At 54.9% G+C, this 21955-nt stretch overlaps 3 protein-coding genes across 4 annotated transcripts; 2 read left to right on the top strand and 1 right to left on the bottom strand.

The window, feature by feature from the left end:
- Positions 1 to 695: 695 nt before the first annotated feature.
- Positions 696 to 14398, top strand: TBC1D10B (TBC1 domain family member 10B). The gene is made up of 9 exons (XM_017881409.1): positions 696 to 1747; positions 5950 to 6049; positions 6333 to 6440; positions 6539 to 6645; positions 11629 to 11743; positions 11868 to 11933; positions 12110 to 12299; positions 12644 to 12798; positions 12888 to 14398. Exons 1-9 carry the CDS (start codon positions 756 to 758, stop codon positions 13551 to 13553), a joined length of 2499 nt encoding a protein of 832 aa, XP_017736898.1. The 5' UTR covers positions 696 to 755; the 3' UTR covers positions 13554 to 14398.
- LOC108535397 (sesquipedalian-1-like) lies at positions 14395 to 16042 on the bottom strand. Of its 2 annotated transcripts, none has more exons than XM_017881411.1 (2): positions 15873 to 16042; positions 14395 to 15170 (listed from the first exon to the last, which is right to left on the bottom strand). In XM_017881411.1, exons 1-2 carry the CDS (start codon positions 15956 to 15958, stop codon positions 14807 to 14809), a joined length of 450 nt encoding a protein of 149 aa, XP_017736900.1. In that variant the 5' UTR covers positions 15959 to 16042; the 3' UTR covers positions 14395 to 14806. The 2 variants fall into 2 exon arrangements, with proteins under 2 accessions (XP_017736900.1, XP_017736901.1); XM_017881412.1 differs by having other exon boundaries at positions 14395 to 15098.
- A 61-nt stretch (positions 16043 to 16103) lies between these two features.
- On the top strand, positions 16104 to 20675 carry CD2BP2 (CD2 cytoplasmic tail binding protein 2). The gene is made up of 7 exons (XM_017881410.1): positions 16104 to 16248; positions 16756 to 16859; positions 17129 to 17264; positions 17390 to 17547; positions 17648 to 18083; positions 18163 to 18269; positions 18355 to 20675. Exons 2-7 carry the CDS (start codon positions 16782 to 16784, stop codon positions 18463 to 18465), a joined length of 1026 nt encoding a protein of 341 aa, XP_017736899.1. The 5' UTR covers positions 16104 to 16248; positions 16756 to 16781; the 3' UTR covers positions 18466 to 20675.
- The last annotated feature ends 1280 nt before the right edge of the window (positions 20676 to 21955 follow it).

Raw genomic sequence — 21955 nt, 5'->3', positions numbered from 1 at the left:
GACATCACTGCCTGTCAATTTGACCACCACCTAGTCCCCTTTTCATTGGCTCCCTTTTTACCGTTCCTATTGGTCAAGAAGCTGCCAGGCCCCACCTCTTACTCGTACAGCCCCTGCCTCCTCCTCCGCCCTTCCGCGGTCATTCACTCTTCAGTCATATTCATTGGCCAGGAGGTTCAGGCTCCTGCGTTTCTATTGGTTATTTCTTTGGTCCCACCTCCCCCTGCCTTTCTTCGTCCCCTGACTGGTCTTACAGCCCTACGCCTTCTTCGTTTCCTCTTTCCAGATGACCCACCCCTTTTTTGCCTCCGGCCCCGCCCACGATTCCAACGATTGGCAGAAGCCCAGTTCTCTCTCTCCCACTATTCGTCCAAATCCTCTGACGAGGCGGGAGAAAAAAAGGAGCGCGATGGGACAGTCTGCGCGCAGGCGTGGAACACCGAGACGCTGGCCGCGGAGCCGGCTCTGTGGCGTGTGCGCAGGCGCGAGGTCGGCTGCTGCCCAACGCGGGGGAGGGAGGGGGCCGCGGCAGAGAGCGCGCGTTAGGGGGTGAGACGGCACGAGGCGGAGACCCGGGCGCGCGCGCCCCCGGACCCTTGGCCGCCCCGCCTCCGGGCCACCCAGCAGGCCGGCACCGCCCCCGGCGCGCGCCGAGACCAGCGCCCTTCGGCCCTATCCCCTTTCTCGGCCTGGTCTCGCCGGTCAGGACACTGAGGGTGCGGGCGCCTTGCTGCGGCCTCCCCCCGGCGGGGGGGATGTTGGGTTCACTGGGGACGACCCAGCGCCATGACCGAGACCGGCCACCCAGGCGCCCCTGCGTGGCCCCGCCGCGCCGTCATGGGCGCCCCCGCGGCCCCCCGTCGCCGCCGCCCCGGGGTTCCCGGGCCGGGCCCGTCGTGGTGGTGGCTCCGGGACCTCCAGTGACTACGGCCACTTCGGCCCCCGTCACCCTGGTGGCCCCCGGGGAGGCGCGGCCCGCCTGGGTCCCGGGGTCGGCCCAGACTTCTGTCCCGGCCCCGGCCCCAGCGCCAGCCCCGGCCGTCACGGGCAGCACGGTGGTGGTGCTGACCCTGGAGGCCTCGCCCGAAGCCCCGAAGCCTCAGGTCCCCTCCGGCCCGGAACCCTCAGAGCCCGCGGCCGTGGCTGGAGCTGAGACGTCGAGGGCTCTGGCCGCAGGGGCAGACTCTCCGAGGACAGAGGAGGCTCGACCCTCACCCGCCCCAGGACCAGGGACCCCCACCGGGACCCCTACCAGGACCCCTTCCAGAACGGCTTCTGGGGCCCTGACCGCCAAACCCCCGCTTGCCCCCAAGCCGGGAACCACAGTGGCCTCAGGAGTGACTGCACGGAGTGCATCAGGACAAGTGACAGGTGGGCATGGAGCTGCCGCAGCAACATCAGCATCAGCAGGACAGGCTCCTGAGGACCCCTTAGGCCCTGGCACAGGCCCCTCGGGGACTTGTGAGGCTCTGGTAGCTGTCGTGACCGTGACCCCAGCTCCGGAGCCTGCTGAAAACTCTCAAGACCTGGGCTCCACGTCCAGCCTGGGACCTGGCATCTCGGGGCCTCGAGGGCAGGCCCCGGACACCCTGAGTTACTTGGACTCCGTGAGCCTCATGTCTGGGACCTTGGAGTCCTTGGCGGATGATGTGAGCTCCATGGGCTCAGACTCAGAGATAAACGGGCTGGCCCTGCGCAAGACGGACAAGTATGGCTTCCTTGGGGGCAGCCAGTACTCGGGCAGCCTGTGAGTACCAGTGGGCACCCAGCGGGACCGCCTCGGGGAAGCAGAGGTTGGGGGAGGGCGAAACGATACACTTTGCCCAGACTCTGGCAGCCCAGCCTCCTCTGAGGATCCAGGGGGTGATCAGCGCGAGCTGCCGTGCCTTGAGCATCCTGAGGTGCCTGTGACATTGGCATGCTAGTGAGTTTCAGACCAGGGGTCAGGAGGTCTAGGTTTAAGCCTTGCCTTTGATGGGTTGTGTGCCCTTGAGCTAGTGGCTTCCCCATTTCCGTGCCTCAGTTTCTTCCTCTATAGAGTGGATTGAATGAAATGATACCTGAGGTCTTCCCAGCTCTTCGATGGGGAACTCCCGCTACAGGCCGGATATTCTGGAGGGTTGGTTGGGTGAGGGTTCTGGTAGAGACCCTTGGTCCCTTAGGGGTGGAGAGCCTGGGAGGGGTGCATGCACCTCCTTTCCCCCATAGCCCTAGGTCCCAGGGATGGAGTAGAGAGGTGGGGAAGTCTGGCTGATGGAAGGGAGACAGTGCAGTCAGGACCTTGCTGTGAAACAGGGCAGTCTTGTATCTGCACTGAAGTAAAGGAGGTGGGAGAGGCCTCTTCCCCATTTCCTCATCTCCCCAGCCGGGCTTACTCTTTCCTAGTTTCCTCCCAGGCCTGAGTCACTCCCAGAGGTAGGGGGTGATTGCCTTTGACTTCTTCCTTCCCCCTCTCTGGATCCTGCCCGTTGTTCCTGTGCCCCTTTGACCTGCTGGGCCAGTCAGCCTACGGCGTCGCCTGGGCCCTCAGGTGTCAGGCCCCAGGTGCTAAGGATAAATAGTCCTTTTAAGGAGTCAGTCATCTGGAGAGAAAGACAAGTACTTAAACAGTTGGTTTTAATAGAAGACCTCAGGTTTAGCCTAGAGATCCCCAGAGGGTTTCCTGAGCGCACACAGGCAGGGAGTCAGCTGAACCTGCTCTGAATGGTGGAAAGTAAGTAGGATTTAGTCTTGGCTATGTGTGCAGGGATGGGGGAAAGCACTGTGGGAGGGTTTTCCAGGCAGGGTTCATGAGCCAACCAAAATCAGAAAGCCTTTGATTGGGTACCAACATTCAGGGTCTTACACGGGAAAGCAACTGAAGTTTGACCCTGGTGCTTTCCAGGCACAAGGCCTGGGTTTATAGATGAAGAAACAGAATTAGTGCAATTGAGTGAATTGTCCCCCTCAATCTGGATCTGTGTGACCAGTGGCTGTCTCCTCAATAGCAGGCTGTCCTGAGGAACTCGGGCTGAATTCAGCTGGAGGGAGTCCCTCTTGTGTGCCAGGCACTGTGCCGGGTGCTGTTTCTCTACTTTGTAGCTTTGTTTCTCTTTTTTTTTTTTTTTTTTTTTGAGACGGAGTCTCGCTCTGCCGCCCAGGCTAGAGTGCAGTGGCCGGCTCTCAGCTCACTGCAAGCTCCGCCTCCCGGGTTCACGCCATTCTCCTGCCTCAGCCTCCCGAGTAGCTGGGACTACAGGCGCCCGCCTCGTCGCCCGGCTAGTTTTTTGTATTTTTTAGTAGAGACGGGGTTTCACCGTATTAGCCAGGATGGTCTCGATCTCCTGACCTCGTGATCCGCCCGTCTCGGCCTCCCAAAGTGCTGGGATTACAGGCTTGAGCCACTGCGCCCGGCCCCTGTAGCTTTGTTTCTCTAAGATCAGCTTCTATGCCAGAGAACTCTACCTCTGGGACAAGACTGACTGTAATCGACATCACTTTCTCAGCGTTCAGTGGCTTGCTGCTGTCCACAGGATGAAGTCCAGGCTCTTTGGCCCGCGCACAGCCTCTCTGGTCACCTCTGCCACCACCACTCACTAGGTGCTTTGCGCTGTGGTTCTGCTGAACTAGTTGTAGTCCTTTCCCCTTCATATTCAGGCTGTGCACCCGCCAGGAGTGTTCTTCTCCCCTTTCTTTGCCTGCTAAGTTCTACTCATTTCTTCATGGCTTACCTCAGATGTCCCCTCCTCCAGGAAGCCTTCCCTGATACCCACTGCCCCCACTCCAATTAGATGCCTCTTTGGTGCATCTTTGTCATTGCATTTCCCATACCGTATTACAGTTTTCGCTCCTCTTAGGCCATAACCTTCTTGAGGGCCAGAAGATATCTTACTCTTACCAGCCCTTAGTACAGTTTGGAACTGACTTACGATAGCAGTTAATGAGAGATGGTTTCTCTGTTTAAGGAGCTTCTAGAACAAAGGAAACTAACATTTAACGAGCCCCTTCTATTTAACGATTGTTTATATGCAGTTTCTCAATAGTGTTCTCATAACTTTGTGATGTAGGTGGTGGTGTCTTTTTTTATTTTTTTATTTTGAGACGGAGTTTCGGTCTTGTTGCCCAGGCTGGAGTGCAATGGCGCGGTCTCGGCTCACTGCAACCTCCGCCTCCCAGGTTCATGCGATTCTCCTGCCTCAGCCTCCCTAGTATCTGGGATTGAAGGCATGTGCCACCACACCCGGCTAATTTTGTATTTTTAGTAGAGACAGGGTTTCACCATGTTGGCCAAGCTGGTCTTGAACTCCCAGCCTCAGGTGATCCTCCCACCTCGGCCTTCCAAAGTGCTGGGATTACAGGCATGAGCCACCGCGCCTGGCCCAGTGGTGTCTTTTTATAACTGAGGAAGGGACTCCGGTCATCCCTTGCCAAGGCTCCCCAGGGTCTCAGAGACAGAACTGAAATTTGAACTTAGGTGGGTTTGATTCTTAAGACCCAAGCTTTCTTCTGTTCCACTCACCTCCTAGTACTGACTCCTACAAGTAACTGAAGAATGATGGGGCACCATAAGTATGAAGCTCTGACAGAACAGTGGGTAAATAGGGCAGGGAGACCTTTATTTGCCTGGGATGATTTCAGGGAGGAGGAGTAGAGTAAATTGCAGGTGACCGAAGGGATGACAAAAGTTTGATAGGACAAAACTCAGATGGTAGTGTCTAAGGAGACAGAAGTACATTTGGTCTGTATTTTTTTTTCATTATTATTTTTTGAGATGGAGTCTTGCTCTGTCATCCAGGCTGGAGTGCAGTGGTGCAATCTCGGCTTGCATCCTCCACCTCCTGGGTTCAAGCCATTCTCGTGCCTCAGCCTTGTGAATAGCTGGGATTTCAAGCACATGCCACCATGCCTGGCTAATTTTTGTATTTTTTAGTAGAGACAGGGTTTTACCATGTTGTCCAAGCTGGTCTCGAACTCCTGACCTCAAGTCATCCGCCTGCCTCGGCCTCCCAGAGTGCTGGGATTACAGGCGACAGCCACCATGCCCAGCCTATTTTATTATTTTATTTTTATTTTTTGTAGAGACAGAATCACATTATGTTTCCCAGGCTGGCTTTGAATTCCTGGCCTCAAGTGATTCTCCTGCCTCTGCTTCCCAAAATGCTGGGATTACAGGCATGAGCTACCATGCCTGGCCCTCTAGAGTATTTTATTTTATGGATAGTATTACTTAATGGCCACCTTGCTGTGTGTTATTTCATATAAACTCTCAACAGACCCCTTCAGGTAGGTATTGTTATTCTCTGCACCTTACAGATGAGGAAATTGAGGCTTAGCAAAATTAAGTGATTTGCCCAAGGTCACACGATGAATAAATGGTAAAGCTAGGACTTGGATCCAGATCTAATGCAAAATGTGGCTTTAAAATACTCCACACTCATCCCAGCACTGTGGGAGGTCGAGACGGGCGGATCACGAGGTCAGGAGATCGAGACCATCCTGGCTAACACTGTGAAACCCCGTCTCTACTAAAAAATACAAAAAACTAGCCGGGCGAGGTGGCAGGCGCCTGTAGTCCCAGCTACTCGGGAGGCTGAGGCAGGAGAATGGCGTAAACCCGGGAGGCGGAGCTTGCAGTGAGCTGAGATCCGGCCACTGCACTCCAGCCTGGGCGACAGAGCGAGACTCCATCTAAAACAAACAAACAAACAAAATACTCCATACTCTCTCCCCAGATTTGGATGTGTCAGAAGTGAGATTTACATATGACCTCTGAATAGAGATCCATCAGGGAAGGAAGCCCTTTCAGTGTGCCTTGGGATGCCCAAGTGGCCAGACATCCTGATGTTTGGTAGCTCACAGACTATCCAGTTTCTCGTTTGAACTTGGGGAGGTGGCTTGCCTCAGTTCCACCTGCAATGCAGGTTTTACACTATTGCTACTGACCCCTTCTGTGCTCCCCGCACCCTGCAGAGAGAGCTCCATTCCCGTGGACGTGGCTCGGCAGCGGGAGCTCAAATGGCTGGACATGTTCAGTAACTGGGATAAGTGGCTGTCACGGCGATTCCAGAAGGTTTGAGGGCTGAATGGTGGGCAGGGCAATGCGCAAGTTGGGAGGGGGCGGCGTGTGCTCCAGGGAAGCCCAGGAAGCTGATAATATCTGCCCTCTGGAACACACTAGGGATAGATGGGCCCTGGCGGGGGAATGGCTTTAAAAATTGAAGGCCAGGCCAGGTCCAGTGGAATCAAGCCTATGGGATGTGGGGGGAGTATCCAGGGAGCCTGTAGACTGCTAGGGAAAGCTTGGAGGCTGTGCCGGCCCTTGAAGCTGTCCCCCTCCTGCCACTTTGCCTTAGGTGAAACTGCGCTGCCGGAAGGGGATCCCCTCATCTCTCAGAGCCAAGGCCTGGCAGTACCTGTCTAATAGCAAGGAACTTCTGGAGCAGAACCCAGGAAAGTTTGAGGTGCGTGCAGCTCCAGGTTGTGGGGACATGTGGCCCTGTCTGTGCAAGGGGTATCAGTTCCCCCAGATCCTGAGGTAATCCCCGCTGTCCCACTGCAGGAGCTGGAACGGGCTCCTGGGGACCCCAAGTGGCTGGATGTGATTGAGAAGGACCTGCACCGCCAGTTCCCTTTCCACGAGATGTTTGCTGCTCGAGGGGGGCATGGGTAAGGTGGCCAGACCATGGGGATCAGTCAGCAAACATTGGCTGGAGGATCCACCTTTTATCTAGGTGGATACAAGACTGAATTGAAAGTGGATTTTGCCCTCCAGGACTTGTAGAAGAGAGATCTGTAATGGACTAAGTGTCAAGCCATATCAAAGGAACTGTCCTGGGAAGGAGACTTGACTCGGGTTGTGTGTGGGGGCACATCACAGGCTCCTTGAAGAGCTTGCATTTGGGCTGGGTTTTGGAGAGGTGGGAGCTATAGCAGTGGGGCAGGGTTTTCCTGCCTGGCGGTTATGGAAAAGATCACCAGGGACCCTTAAATGCTATGCCAAGGCATTTGGAATTTTGTTCTATAGACCAAGCTTCCTCCAGATGTCAATATATACTGTTCCCTAGTAGTATGCAAGGTGATCTTAGGGAGTTCTTGGATGGACGTTTTTTTTTTTTGAGATGGAGTCTTCCTTTGTTGCCCAGGCTGGAGTGCAGTGGTTCGATCTTGGCTCACTGCAACCTCTGCCTCCCAGGTTCAAGCAATTCTCATGCCTCAGCCTCCTGAGTAGCTGGGATTATAGGTGCACACTATCATGCACGGCTCATTTTTGTGTTTTTAGCAGAGACGGGGTTTCACCATGTTGGCCAGGCTGGCCTTGAACTCCCAACCTCAAGTGATCTGCCCGCCTTGGCCTCTCAAAGTGCTGGGATTACAGGTGTGAGCCACTGCGCCTGGCCAGATGGAATTTTTTTTTTTTTTTTTTTTGAGATGGAGTTTTGCTCTTGTCGCTGAGGCTGGAGTACAGCGGCATGATCTCACCTCACTGCAACCTCTGCCTCCTGGATTCAGGTGATTCTCCTGCCTCAGCCTCCGAAGTAGCTGGGATTACAGGTGCCCACCATCACACCTGGCTAATTTTTGTATTTTTAGTAGAGACGGGGTTTCACCATGTTGGCCAGGCTGGTCTCGAACTCCTGACCTTAGGTGATCTACCTGCCTCGGCCTCCCAGAGTGCTAGGATTACAGACATGAGCCACCACGGTCAGCCGGACAATTTTTTTAATCAATAAGTCATCCTTTAGCAAATATTTATTTAGCATCTGCTATCTGCCAGGCACTGTCTAGTCACAAATGATTGCAGTGAACAAAAAACGAAAAACTCCTCTCATGGTGTTTATATTTTAGTGGGGACAAAGAATAAAGCAGGGAAAGGAACGTATGTTGTATGTGAAATGACGGTAAGCATTAGGAGGTTATTTTATTTTACTTTTATTTGTTTTTTGATAGGATGGGTTTTCATCATGTTGCCCAGGCTGGTCTTGAACTTCTGGGCTCAAGTGATCCGCCCACCTCATCTTCCTTAAGTGCTGGGATTATAGGTGTGAGCCACTGTGCCTGGGCCTAAAGAGCACTTTAAAGCAAAAGGGAAATAGAGAATGTGAGTGGGGATGGGGTTACAAATGACTTGATCCCACTTATGTTTTAAAAGGGTCATTCTGGCTACCATGCTGAGAACAGACTATAGGGAGACAAGGACAGAAATGAACCAGTTAGGAGACTTCCTGTAATCCAGGAGAGGGGTGAGAGCTAGACCAGCATGGTAGCAGCGGGAGTATGGAGAGAAGTGGTTGGATTCTGGATATATTTTGAAGGTCGAGTCAAAGGGATTTGCCAATGGTGTGTGAGGGGAGAGACGGGAGTAGGGTTTTTGGCCTGAGAAACGAGAAGAATGGAGTTGCTGTTTACTAATACAGATGGGGTAAAGGTAGCTGTGGGGGGCATATCAGGAGCTCAGTTTTGGAACGTTTATTTTTTATTTTTATTTTTTGAGACGGAGTCTCGCTCTGTTGCCCAGGCTGGAATGCAGTGGCGCCACTTTGGGTCACTGCAACCTCCACCTTCCGGGTTCAAGCAATTCTCCTGCCTCAGCCTCCTGAGTAGCTGGAATTACAGGTGCCCGCCACCATGCCCAGCTAAGTTTTGTATTTTTAGTAGAGACAGGGTTTCACCATGTTGGCCAGGCTGGTCTCGAACTCCTGACCTCAAGTGATCTGCTTATCTCGGCCTCCCAAAGTGCTGGAATTACAAGTGTGAGTCTCCGTGCCCAGCAGGGAATATTAAATTTAAAATGCTTATTGGACCTCTAGATGGAGATGTAAGTTCAGTGTACAATATACACAAACCTGGATTTCAGGGCAGACGTTTAAACTGCAGATAAATTGGAAATTAAGAGTCGTCAACTTACAGAGGGACTAAATCTTACCCACGAGACTGGATGAAGTCACCAAGGCAACAAGTGTAGATACAAAAGGAATTGATGCGCAACATCCAGCGATTGAGCCCTGCAGCTCCAATATTTTGAGAATGGAAAGATGAGAAAGAGCCGGTAAAGGAGACTGGAATGAGAAGCTAGAGGTAGGAGGAGGACCAGGAGCGTGTGATTGGGAGCAAAGTGAAGCGGGGTTTCAAGGGTCAGCTGTGTGAAATGCTGCTGAAGGGTCCAATAAAGTCCAGTCTGAAAACTGACCTCTGGATTGCACACTGGAGAAGTCAATAGTGACCATGTTAAAAACAGTTTTGTGGCTGGGCGCAGTGACCTGATCACCTGAGGTCGGGAGTTCAAAACCAGCCTGGCCAACATGGTGAAACCCCGTCTCTACTAAAAATATTTTAAAAAGGCCAGGCACGGTGGCTCACGCCTGTAATCCCAGCACTTTGGGAGGCCGAGGCGGGGGCGGATCATGAGATCAGAAGTTTGAGACCATCCTGGCTAACACAGTGAAACCCCATCTCTACTAAAAAAAATACAAAAAATTAGCCAGGTGTGGTGGCGGGCACCTGTAGTCCCAGCTACTCAGGAGGCTGAGGCAGGAGAATGGCGTGAACCTGGGAGGCGGAGCTTGGCAGTGAACTGAGATGGCACCATTGTACTCCAGCCTGGGCGACAGGGGAGACTCCGTCTCAAAAAAAATAAAATTAGCTGGGTGTGGTGGCAGGCGCCTCTAATCCCAGTTACTTGGGAGGCTGAGGCAGGTTGCAGTGAGCCGAGATCGCACCATTGCACTCCAGCCTGGGCAACAAGAGTGAAACTATCTCAAAGAAAAAAAAATAGTTCTGTGGCCAGGCTTGGTGGCTCACACCTGTAATCCCAGCACTTTGGGAGGCTGAGGCAGGCGGATCACCTGAGGTCAGGAGTTTGAGACCAGCATGGAGAAACCCCATCTCTACTAAAATACAAAATTAGCCGGGCATGGTCAGGAGGCTGAGGCAGGAGAATTGCTTAAACTTGGGAGACAGAGGTTGCAGTGAGCCAAAATCACGCCATTGCACTCTAGCCTGGGCAAGGGGAGTGAAACTCTTGTCTCCAAACAAAACAGTTTTGTGTGGAGCAGTAGGTGAAACCCTGACTGGAGAATGGGAGGAAAGAGATTGAGGACAGTGAATTTATAGGTAGGGAAAGAAACAGTGTGGTATTTGGAGAGAAGAGAGGGGTAAAGAGACTTGTTTTTTTTTTGTTTTGTTTTGTTTTGGGACAGTCTTGCTCTGTCACTCAGGCTAGAGTGCAGTGGTGTGATCTTGGCTCACTGCAACCTCCGCCTCCCAGATTCCCGGATTCAAGTGATTCTCCCACCTCAGCCTCCCGAGTACCTGGGATCACAGGTGCCCGCCACCACACCTGGCTACTTTTTGTATTTTTAGTAGAGATGGGGTTTCGCCATGTTGGCCAGGCTGGTCTCGAACTCCTGAACCTCAGGTGATCCGCCCACCTTGGCCTCCCAAAGTGCTGGGATTACAGGCCTGAGCTACTGCGCCTGGCGAAGAGATTTTTTTTTTTTTTGAAACTCAAATAACAGCATGTAGGTATGCTTGTGGGAATGGTGTAGTGGAGAGAAATTGATAGTGCAGGAGTAAGGGGAGGGCTGTTGGAGTGGTGGCCTGTACGGGCGAGAGGGGATGGGATCCTGGGCCCAAGTGGAAAGGAAGTGCTTGCCAGGATCACAGACTCTTCACCCATAGCAACAGGGAGAAGGCAGGGACACAGAAGCAGGCAGGTGGGTGATGGGCGTGGGCGCTTGTGGAAGTTACATATTTATTTTAATATGCATTAGGTAAAATAACCATATCAAACCTGTCATTTCGTGGATGCTTTTGCAAAGTGGAGAAAAAATGTCAAGTAAATAATAGTAGGGTGGTATGCAGATAAAATACAAATGAAGATCACACTTGAATGCCTGGAGTTTTGGGAAAAGCTATTCTGGGCACTGGTCAGGAGGAGGATGTGTGAGACTGGAGGCAGGGAGAGGATTTGGGAGGTCATTTTTTCTGGGCAAGAAATGGAAGTCTGAGCTGCGAATGGCTGTGGAGGTGGAGAGGAGCAGGCAGGAGTGGAATTCAGGGTGCAGTGCTGCTTAGGCTTGGAGGAAGAGGCTCTTTTCTGATGTGGGGCTGAGTGAATAGAAGTCCTGGACACGGCAGTGGGGCACCCTCAAGAGGAGCAGGTCTAGGGTACAGATTTTATTCTTTTGTATGCAGAGACAAGAGAAAGGGCTGAGGCACAGCTGGCTTCCAAGCCTTCCCCAAGAACCATGAAATCCAGTGAGACCCATAAGGCAGGCCCTGCTCTGGGGAGCTCCTGCTTTGGGGTGACAAAGACATTCAGTGCTAGAGGAGGGCTGATACTGCGGCTGTGGAAAGCTTCCTGGAGAAAATGACCTGGAAGGTTTCTGGGATGTGGCAGAGGAAGGAGGGTGAGGGTGCAGCCTGTGCTGGGATGGCAGGGAGCATGTGGAGTGTGTAACCAAAGGCGGAGCCCTGGGGCCTGGAGTGCTCTGCTGTGGGCTGAGCCTTTAGCTGAAGCTCGCTCAGCAGGACTGGACAGGTGGATGGAGGATCCTGGTGGTAAAGCTCTGGGATGAATCTGGAACTGGGCTTGGGGACAGAGCTCTTGGCCCCTGTGACTGCCCTCATGGTCTTCCCCAACCCCCACAGGCAACAGGACCTGTACCGAATCCTGAAGGCCTACACCATCTACCGGCCTGAGGAGGGTTACTGCCAGGCCCAGGCCCCCGTGGCCGCGGTCCTGCTCATGCACATGCCTGCGGAGGTCAGCGCCCTGGTTCTGGGCCGGGAGGGGCAGGGGGGAATCTCAGCCTGCAGTGGTGATGGGGGAGCTCCCTGCTCCCTGCTTCTCAGGCCCCACCCCTCCTCCTTGTTCTTGCTCTTCTCAGCAAGCCTTTTGGTGCCTGGTGCAGATCTGCGACAAGTACCTGCCAGGTTACTACAGTGCAGGGCTGGTGAGTGTCTGAAGGCTGGGTGCATCCGGGGCTGTGGCATTTCCTCCAGGCTGCAGGGAGGTCCTTGCCTTGCCCCACCCTGGCCTTCTCAGCCTCTGCCCACAGGGCCTGCCAGTTCTCCCCTGATGGGGGCACAGCTGCCTTAGCCCTCTTCTCATGACTTGTCTCACCTGCAGGAGGCCATTCAGTTGGACGGGGAAATCTTTTTTGCACTCCTGCGCCGGGCCTCTCCACTGGCGCATCGCCACCTGCGGCGGCAGCGCATCGACCCTGTGCTCTACATGACGGAGTGGTTCATGTGCATCTTCGCCCGTACCCTGCCCTGGGCGTCGGTGCTGCGTGTCTGGGACATGTTTTTCTGTGAAGGTACTTCTGTGGCCCTCCAGGCCATGAGGGGCTATGGTGGCTTCCAGGGGTTCTGTCATATTTCTGGCGGTCCATGGACAAAAGGTACTTGTGGGTAGAGGTTTCACCATAAGCAGCTGGGGGCTGGAGAAACAGTCCTGATTTTGGTTCTGCTACCAACCTAGAGCCTGCTCTCCCTGCCAAGATCCTGAGACTGATAGCAGCTCATTTCCTTTCTTGGGGCCTCAGTTTCCTCATCTGAGATTGGCAGTGGATGGGGATGGGGGCTGTGAGTCCGTCCTGATCAGGACAGGCTGAGATGCTGGGTCTGACCACCCTGTGCTCTCTACTCTTCACCCCTGCAGGCGTTAAGATCATCTTCCGGGTGGCCCTGGTCCTGCTGCGCCACACGCTGGGCTCAGTGGAGAAGCTGCGCTCCTGCCAAGGCATGTATGAGACCATGGAGCAGCTGCGTAACCTGCCCCAGCAGTGCATGCAGGAGGACTTCCTGGTGCACGAGGTAGGCCTGCGCCCTCAGCACAGCCCCTCCCTGCATCAGCCCGCTCCCACCCTCAGCTCCATTCTGGTATGCACTTCCTCTCTGTCCAGGTGACCAATCTGCCAGTGACAGAAGCACTGATTGAGAGGGAGAATGCAGCCCAGCTCAAGAAGTGGCGGGAAACACGGGGGGAGCTGCAGTATCGGCCCTCACGGCGACTGCATGGCTCCCGGGCCATCCATGAGGAGCGCCGGCGGCAACAGCCACCCCTGGGCCCCTCCTCCAGCCTCCTCAGCCTCCCTGGTCTCAAGAGCCGAGGCTCCAGGGCAGCTGGAGGGGCCCCCTCCCCGCCGCCTCCTGTCCGCAGGGCCAGTGCTGGGCCTGCCCCAGGGCCTGTGGTCACTGCTGAGGGACTGCATCCATCCCTTCCCTCACCCACTGGCAACAGCACCCCATTGGGTTCCAGCAAGGAGACCAGGAAGCAGGAGAAGGAGCGGCAGAAACAGGAGAAGGAGCGGGAGAAGGAGCGGCAGAAGCAGGAGAAGGAGCGGGAGAAGGAGCGGCAGAAGCAGGAGAAAGAGCGGGAGAAACAGGAGAAGGAGCGGGAGAAGCAGGAGAAGGAGCGGGAGAAGCAGGAGAAGGAGCGGCAGAAGCAGGAGAAGAAGGCTCAAGGCCGGAAGCTTTCACTGCGTCGAAAGGCAGATGGGCCCCCAGGCCCCCACGATGGCGGGGACAGGCCCTCAGCAGCCGAGGCCCGGCAGGACGCTTACTTCTGACCTCTGCCCTGGGGCTGGACTGCATGGCCCCCCTCTTTCCCTCAGCCAAGAGCAGGCCTGGCCTGAGGTGCCACCCCCTAGCCCCTCGGCAGGCTGTCCCTCACTGGGGAAAGTGGCTTGGTTCCCCGTCTCCTCGCCAGCTGCTGATCCCTACGCGGGCAGGACAGATGGGCAGCTGCAAATGAGTCTGGAGCCTCTCATCTCCCATGAGGCTCAGCTGGGGTCTTTGTCGCTCCTGCCCCAGTTCCCTCTGGGTCCCCTACTAGGTGCTGTCCTGATTGGCCCGTTGTCATCCCAGGGGTGACTCCTGGTGATGGGAGTCAGCAGTTTCAAATTCTTACACTCCATGGCTCCCCTTACCATGAGGTGGAGCTGGCTTCCTTTTCCCTGTCTTCAGCCCTCCCTGTCTCCCTCAATTCCTGGCCAGGGCTCTCCTTCTGGACCTTTCTGTGTTGTAATTATGTACAGAGGATGGGGTTGGCCTGGGGTGGGGATGCTCGCTTTTGTCTTCTGTCCTTTGGTTCTCCTTCCATAATACTCCTGTACCCAGTTTATTTAAGGGGACATGCACTGGAATAGGAAATGTCCCCCATCTCCCTTCCCGCACCCTGCTGTGCACCCTCCAAACCCACCTTGCTCTGTGTTCTCAGGCCCCCCTGCTTTGTCTCACCAGGACCCCTTTCACCTTGTTCCCTTCCACCCCTCCAGTTACTCCCTATCTGGGTAAGGGTCTTCCCTTGAGCTCCAGGGGGTGGAACCCAATGTTTACATTCTCTTCTGTCTCTGCCTCCACCCCATGCAGCGCTTTGAGGAATCAGAAAAGAACCTGCTGTGTTGTACCTGGGTCTGTCTCCTGCCTTGTTACTTGATGGGGGTTGGGGTAGGGTAAGGATGAGGGAGGGAGGGAGAGACGGAGCCAGGACCTGGGTCTTTGTTGAAGCAGTCTGCTGTCTTGGCAAGTAGGTATCTCTTGGCTTTGGGTCCATCTCTCAAGTCACTCATCAGACACTGGTTGAGCTCCCACTCCAGCTTTGCCTGGGATGTGCTGTCTCCATCGTCACTGGCTGCCTGGAGCTCTCTATGTACCACCTGCAGCACCCAGATCTGCAACTCCTGGAAGCTGGAGCGGGTACTCATGGTGGCTAGAAAGCCACTGTCCTCTGGGGATGAGATGGGTTCTTGGCCAGCTGCCTGGCACAGCTCCCGGTATTAGGTCTTGAGTGGGGGCAGCAGCCCAACCAGCCACCTCCAGCTCACACCAGCCAGTGCCCACAGCCAAGTCTCCAGCTTTTCCTGGGTTTCTGCAGCCAGCTTGAAGGCCCGCCCACCCCAGGAGTCAGGATGGTAAAGGCATAGGGTTCTGTGGCCTTAAGGTGTAGCTCCACCTGGCAGTTCTCCAACGGGATGAGGCCCAGGGGTGCATGATCGGTCTGGTGTTCTAGGTAGAAGAGGAGGTTTCCTTGGAGGATGAACCATCGGCGCTGGTAGCTGAGGTTTCGGGTCCCCTTCTTTAGCAAGATGCCTTCCTGGTCTGGGGCCTGTGTTCTGTAACCATGGAAGAAACTGAGCATGGACTTTCTGTGCAGTTCCATCGTGATCCAATGTGGGAGGAAATCCCTAGGGAGAGAGAAGTGGCCCATCTGGTTGCTTTGGGGAAGAGTAGGGGAACTCTCACGCTGTCCTCGTCTGGCTCCAGCAGGTGCCGCCTGGGTGGTCTTGGCTTAGGGGGACGCAGGCTTCGAGTGTCCTCAAGAGCTAGAGTTCCAGTACAGGGGCTGACCCCCAACACCTCCCCCAGTCCCGCTTCTGCTTGGGCCACATTCCGTTACCTGGGCACGAGTTGCTACGCCCTGTTTGCTCAGAGGGGTTCATGCTACAGAGAGGCACTGTTGCCCTTTTCCAGGCCTATCCGAGAGCAGGGCACACGGGACTTCTGGCCTGGGTACTGGTGCCAATGCCACCTCTCCAGTGATGGCTCTCCCACCTCAGAAGCCAGGAACTCGCCCAGGGTATGGGCGTGGGACAAATGACTTTCCCTGGGTCCTAAAGGGAGCTGTGTTCAGAAAGTGCCCCGAGAGCCGTCAAGGGGCCCCAGGCTGGCCATCGGGAGAGCCAGGCTTCCCCTCGGGGAGGGCAAGGCTCCACCTTTCAGACCAGGAGAGCTTACCACCGGACCATAGGAGTGGGAAGGCAGGATTTCTAACGAGACGGTAGGGGCGCTGAGCCCTTAGCCCTGGGGGAAGGGTGACTCGAACCCAGGACAGGAAAACGGGGCAGCAACCCACTGGCCCTGCTCGGACTTTGCCCCTCCATCCTGACCTTGGGCGACCCTTTAAGTAGATGCTCTCGTTTTTCTCCAGAGCCTCTACTGCTTGAATGAGGGAATCGAAGGTACTTCCGGCCATTTCTCACGCCCGGTCAGAGTGGAGGCATTCTCAGGCCCTCTCTTCTCGCCATTTTCCTCCCACGCGATGACGTCACTTCTTGCGGCAGAGAGGGTGGAGGCGTCTTCCCTCGCTCACCGCGTACTTCCGCCCGCTCTTCCAGTTAGTTCCCTAACCCGAGTGAAGCCACTTCCGGGCTTCCCGGGCGCCTTCCACAGTCCTCTTCCGGGTGATGGAGGCCGAGTGCCCCGGATGTAGCCTTGGCGCAAGCATCTCTTCTTTTCGCCACCTCGCCTCCCGCGGATTCCCAGGTGAGCGCGCGAGGGTGGAACAGCCCGAATTCCCGTGGCCCTCTAATTTGTACACAGCCCGGGACAATTGGGGCTCACCACACGGAATTGGGAGTTCGGAGCAGGGAGGAACAGGGTGGCGAGAGCGCCAGGTCCTGGGTCTGCCTGGGCCCCGCGAGCTCCGAGAAAGCCAGAGTAGGAGGCGGGGGTCAGCCTGTCGAGCCGGTGGCGCCCAGACTGCGGGGGCTGGAGTTGGAGGCGGTCACGTGGTGAAGCCTGTCCTCTGTTGGCCAGGGTCAGGGGATCCAGAGGGTCCGCTCCTCCGTCCCCACCCCGTTTAACTGGCGGATGCTAGACCCAAGTCCTGCAGGCCTTCTGGCTGCCAGCTTCTTTTCAGCCCCTGCTTTTGTGCTCCCTCCGCTCCCAAACTGTACCTGTCACAGACCAGGAAAAATATTTGCTGTGCTGGGTCGTCTGGTGGCGAGTCCCCTCCTCACCCCATTCTCTTTCTCTGCATCCTTTCCTCAGCTTGAGAAACACCTCTCTGCCCCGTCATGCCAAAGAGGAAAGTGACCTTCCAAGGCGTGGGAGATGAGGAAGATGAGGATGAAATCAGTGTCCCCAAGAAGAAGGTGAGGGGGCCAGACTCCTTTGTGTGGGGGCAAGAGAGGAGCTAGAAGCCTGAGGAGAAAGAAAGGTGGCGGGAGTGGGGCGGGGCAGGCAGGCAGAGAAAAGCCTAGTTTTTTCAGGTTCTCTGAGGAATGGGTTGGGAGCATCTTCAGTGTGGGTCCTGAAATATTTGGGGAAGTAGTCGAGATCCTGAAATATTTGAGTCCAGATCCGGAAGTATTTGGGGAGGTAGCCAGTAACCTGCATTTCTTGACTTGACTTCTGCTCACAGCTGGTGGACCCTGTGGCTGGGTCAGGGGGTCCTGGGAGCCGCTTCAAAGGCAAACACTCTTTGGATAGCGATGAGGAGGATGATGATGATGGGGGGTCCAGCAAATACGACATCCTGGCCTCAGAGGATGTAGAAGGTGAGCTGTACCCAAGAATACACTCTGCTGGAGAAACAAGTAGGGGCCTCTGGTGGTGTGGAGCGAGGGAGGCTCCGGTCTCTTTTTTCCATGCCTAGAAAAGGGCACCTGTGTCTTTGGTGCAGGTCAGGAGGCAGCCACACTCCCCAGCGAGGGGGGTGTTCGGATCACACCCTTTAACCTGCAGGAGGAGATGGAGGAAGGCCACTTTGATGCTGATGGCAACTACTTCCTGAACCGGGATGCTCAGATCCGAGACAGCTGGCTGGACAACATTGACTGGGTGCGGCCCAGGGGCTGGTGTGGCTGGAGCCTGGGAGTGGCAGATGCTAGGCCTGCTCCCATGGCAGTTCGTGGGAAATTACTGCATCTTCCCATTACAGGTGAAGATCCGGGAGCGGCCACCTGGCCAGCACCAGGCCTCAGACTCGGAGGAGGAAGACAGCTTGGGCCAGACACCAATGAGTGCCCAAGCCCTCTTGGAGGGACTTTTGGAGCTCCTGTTGCCTAGAGAGACAGTGGCTGGGGCACTGAGGCGTCTGGGGGCCCGAGGAGGAGGCAAAGGGAGCAGCAAGGGGCCTGGGCGACCCAGTTCCCCTCAGCGCCTGGACCGGCTCTCCGGGTTGGCCGACCAGATGGTGGCCCGGGGCAACCTTGGTGTGTACCAGGAAACAAGGGAACGGTTGGCTATGCGGCTGAAGGGTTTGGGGTGTCAGACCCTGGGACCCCACAATCCCACACCCCCACCCTCCCTGGACATGTTTGCTGAGGAAGTGGCAGAGGAGGAACTGGAGACCCCAACCCCTACCCAGAGAGGAGGTAAGCTTGGAGGACAGAGGAGGGGGCAGTGAGCAGAAGTGAGACACTGGAGGCCAAATGGCTTTGCCTGTTATTTTAGAACCGGAGTCGCCAGGAGATGGTCTGGTTGATGTGATGTGGGAATATAAGTGGGAGAACACGGGGGATGCCGAGCTATATGGGCCCTTCACCAGCGCCCAGATGCAGGTGAGCTGCTTTCTCCCTCCTTCTGGCTTGTCCCTGCTTCCCCTACTCCTGTCAGTCCTTCCCCAGCTCTGCCTTCTCCTTGCAGACCTGGGTGAGTGAAGGCTACTTCCCGGATGGTGTTTATTGCCGGAAGCTGGACCCCCCTGGTGGTCAGTTCTACAACTCCAAACGCATTGACTTTGACCTCTACACCTGAGCCTGCTGGGGGCCAAGTTTGGTGGGTCCTTCTTTCCTGGACTTTGTGGAGGAGGCACCAAGTGTCTCAGGCAGTGAGGAAATTGGAGGCCATTTTTCAGTCAATTTCCCTTTCCCAATAAAAGCCTTTAGTTGTGTATTGGGGCCTTGGCTGTGCTGACGGCCAGAAGCCAGGGGCCTTCTCCACAGCCACTTTTGACTTGCCTTGGTCCCTGAGTGTTTGCTCCCATGAAGATCTTCTTTGGAGGTGCTTGTCAGGTGTCCTGTGGCCTCACTGCCTGGACTCTGCTTGCCGTGTAAACACCCCCAACTGCGCTACTCTGTGTTCCTCTCCGAGGTTTCTTGTTTGATTCCCCTTAGGTCTTTGGCTTTCAGGATCTCAGATTCTTTGTCCTTGCAGACACCAGGGGATGGAGCCCCAGAAGTGGAGCTTTTAGGCCTGGAAGGACCGGGGCATTGAGAAGACATTGGGTCCCTGTTGGGGGTGAACATGGAAATCTTTTACTCTTGCTCCACCCTCTCAAGCTCCATAGACACTGGGGCAGAAGTGGGATGAGTGGTCCAAGACCGAGATCCCTAAGGTTCTGAGAGCCAGTATCTTCCCTAGCCTGACTTTCCGCTATCCTTGCAGTCGTTCCCACAGCCCTTCAGTGAAATGCAAACTCAGTGGCCAAGCATGGGCCAAGCGTGCATTGTACTGGCACAGAGGGGCAGTGACTCACTGGAGGTCACAGGAATGAAAGGGCTGGCCCAGAACCAGTGGGCTCCTTTCCCAGACCTTTCTTGGCACAAAGCCTTTGCTTCCTGGCCTTTGAGGCCCTGCGGCCTACATTCTCTCGGCCCCACTAGGTGCCTGGCACAGGGCTAGTGCCTTGAGGAAACTGAGGTAGCTGGGCTGGTCCCCTTCCAGGAATTCAGAGTCTGGTGGCAGAGGCATGGGAGATAGGTGTAATTCTATACCTGGGCCTGGCACCCCCTACCCTCCACCAGCATTGCCTTACGCCTCCCTTGCACCACGTTAGATAGTTTCTTCCAGTTTTCCATTCTGACTGCCCCTTGGAGTCTCCTGGGGAGCTGTAATATTTATTTGGATATTCGGATTGAGCTGGTCTAGGTTGTGGCCCAGGCATTGGGTATTTCAGAAGCCCCCAGGTGTTTTCAGTTTGCAGCCAGGCTGAGAGCCCCTGGGTCCGACCCCCCATGGTTGAGGCACCCCTAATGGGAGGGCTGGCTCCTGGACCCCACCGTGGTTGTAGAGCTGAGCGTGTGTGTGGCTTTAGTGGGGTCCGTTAGTTACGGGAATCTGGGCACCGGAGCTGCAGGACACTTGGAATCCCAGGGCAGAAAGGGCCAGACGAGCAACTAGGAAAGACTTGGGGGCCAGGGCGGAGTGGGGTTACCTGACGCTCTTGTGAGGCCTGCTCTAGTGCCTGCTCACAATGGAATTTCATTCACTCCAAGAAGCCATCAGGGGTAAGATACCTTCCTTTAAACGTCACTAAGAAAGAAGAGGCCTGCCAGTGACACAGTAAGATGCCATTGATCTAAAGATGCGTCTTGATTTCAGAAAGGTCCGGAAGTGGAAGGCAGGTGTCAGGGCTGAGGCACAGGGTTCACCTGTAGGCCCCAGGGATGGTCTCTCAGGGGTGCTGAGTGAGTGCATGGTAAATCAATGGAGCCCAGGGGCGCCTCCTGCCAGTGTCCTCCAGGCACTCAAACCTAGCCCTTCCGAAGCCAACCTCACGTGACCTCACAGCCCCTCCTTAGAGCACGTCACTGATGACGGTGGTGGGTGGAATAACAGCCACCAAAGATGTCCAGGTTCTGAACCCCAGAACCTGGGAAAGTGTTACCTTGTATGGCGAAAGGGACCCAGCACCTCTGCTTCAGTTCAGGATTTCATGGTGGGGAGATGACCCTGGGTGGTTGAGGTGGGCCCCGAGTTATCATGGGGACCCTTATAAGGGAAGGGGAGTCAGGAGGGTCTGTGCATGAAGCAAGGAAGCTTCTGGCTCTGAAGATGGCAAGAAGGCCCAGAGCCAGGCGATGAGGTGGCCCCTGGAGGAGCTGAAAAAGGCATTGGATTCTGCCCCAGAGCCTCCGTGGAGAAACAAAGCCGCACTGACACAACTTCAGCCCGGTGAAAATCATTTTGGACTCCTGACCTCTAGAACTGTAAGATAATAAATTGGTGTGGTTTTCAGCCTCTCAGTTTGTGGTAATTTGTTAACAGCCCCAATAGGAAACAACTACTCATACATCCAGCGGACACCTCATGAACCACCCGATCTCACTAAGTTCTCCCTTCCTGTGACTACATTGCTATTTCAGGTCCCTGTCAGGACTTACAAATGTGGCTGGCTGTTGCTAGGGCGGCCTTTATAGTGCATCTGAATCAGCACTCCTTGGCTTTGTATTTATTTTGTTTTTAGAGACAGGGCCTTACCTAGGCTGGAGTACAGTGGTGTGATCATAGCTCACTGCAGCTTTGAACTCCTGGGTTCAAGTGATCCTCCCACCTCAGCCTCCTATGTAGCTGGGTCTACAGGAGTACACCACTTCACCTGGCTAATTAAGAAACTTTTTTTTTTTTTTTTTTTTTTTTGTAGTGGCAGAGTCTTGCTTTGTTGCCCAGGCTAGTCTCAAACTCCTGCACTCAACTGATCCTCACAGGTCAGTCTCCCAAAGTGCTGGGGTTACAGGTGTGGGCCACTGTGACCAGCATGCTTTTCTTTTTTAGTTGTATATATGCAGTTTATACGTATACAGTTTGTAAGATATATATATAGAGAGAGAGAGATTTTGTTTGAGTAAACTTTTTTTTTTTGACATGGAGTTTGGCTGTTGTTGCCAGGCTGGAGTGCAAATGGCACAATCTCAGCTCACTGCAACCTCCGCCTCCTGGGTTCAAGGGATTGTCATGCCTCAGTCTTCCGAATAGCTGGGACTACAGGCACCTGTCACCACGCTTCGGTACCCTTCAGTAGTTTTTTGTATATTCACAGGGTTCCGAAACCATCACCACAGTCTAATTTTAAAACCTTTTTTTCCTGCCATGAAAGAAACCTGACCCATGAGTAGCCCCTCCCACGACTCCCCACCCTTCTTCACCCCCCAGCCCTGGCAACCAACCACCCATCTACTTCCTGCCTCTAGATTTGCCTCTTCTGGACATTGAAGATAAATGGAATCATACATGTGGTCTTCTGGGTCTGGCTTCTACTTGGGCCTATGCTTTCAAGTTCAACCATGTTGCAGATATCTTCATCTATTGTTTTTTTGTTTTGTTTTGTTTTGTTTTGAGACTGAGTCTTGCTCTGTCACCCAGGCTGGAGTGCAGTGGCACGATCTTGGCTCACTGCAACCTCTGCTTCCCAGGTTCGAGTGATTCTGCCTCAGCCTCCCAAGTAGCAGGGATTACAGGCCTGTGCTACCACGCCCAGCTGGTTTTTGTATTTTAGTAGAGACCAGGTCTCACCATGTTGGCCAAG

Source organism: Rhinopithecus bieti, unplaced genomic scaffold, assembly GCF_001698545.2.
Source record: "Rhinopithecus bieti isolate Rb0 unplaced genomic scaffold, ASM169854v2 scaffold_13243, whole genome shotgun sequence".
Classification (NCBI taxonomy): domain Eukaryota; kingdom Metazoa; phylum Chordata; class Mammalia; order Primates; family Cercopithecidae; genus Rhinopithecus; species Rhinopithecus bieti.
Note: the sequence above shows the minus strand (reverse complement) of the source record. Positions and strands in the feature narration are given on the sequence as shown.

Coding starts and splice junctions, on each gene's coding strand:
- TBC1D10B (XM_017881409.1), top strand. CDS start 756: ATGTTGGGTTCACTGGGGACGACCCAGCGCCATGACCGAGACCGGCCA. Junction 6,441..6,538: donor AGAACCCAGGAAAGTTTGAG/GTGCGTGCAGCT, acceptor GTCCCACTGCAG/GAGCTGGAACGGGCTCCTGG. Junction 11,934..12,109: donor GTTACTACAGTGCAGGGCTG/GTGAGTGTCTGA, acceptor TCTCACCTGCAG/GAGGCCATTCAGTTGGACGG.
- LOC108535397 (XM_017881411.1), bottom strand. CDS start 15,958: ATGGCCGGAAGTACCTTCGATTCCCTCATTCAAGCAGTAGAGGCTCTG. Junction 15,171..15,872: donor TACTTAAAGGGTCGCCCAAG/GTCAGGATGGAG, acceptor CTCTCTCCCTAG/GGATTTCCTCCCACATTGGA.
- CD2BP2 (XM_017881410.1), top strand. CDS start 16,782: ATGCCAAAGAGGAAAGTGACCTTCCAAGGCGTGGGAGATGAGGAAGAT. Junction 18,084..18,162: donor AACCCCTACCCAGAGAGGAG/GTAAGCTTGGAG, acceptor CTGTTATTTTAG/AACCGGAGTCGCCAGGAGAT. Junction 18,270..18,354: donor TCACCAGCGCCCAGATGCAG/GTGAGCTGCTTT, acceptor TTCTCCTTGCAG/ACCTGGGTGAGTGAAGGCTA.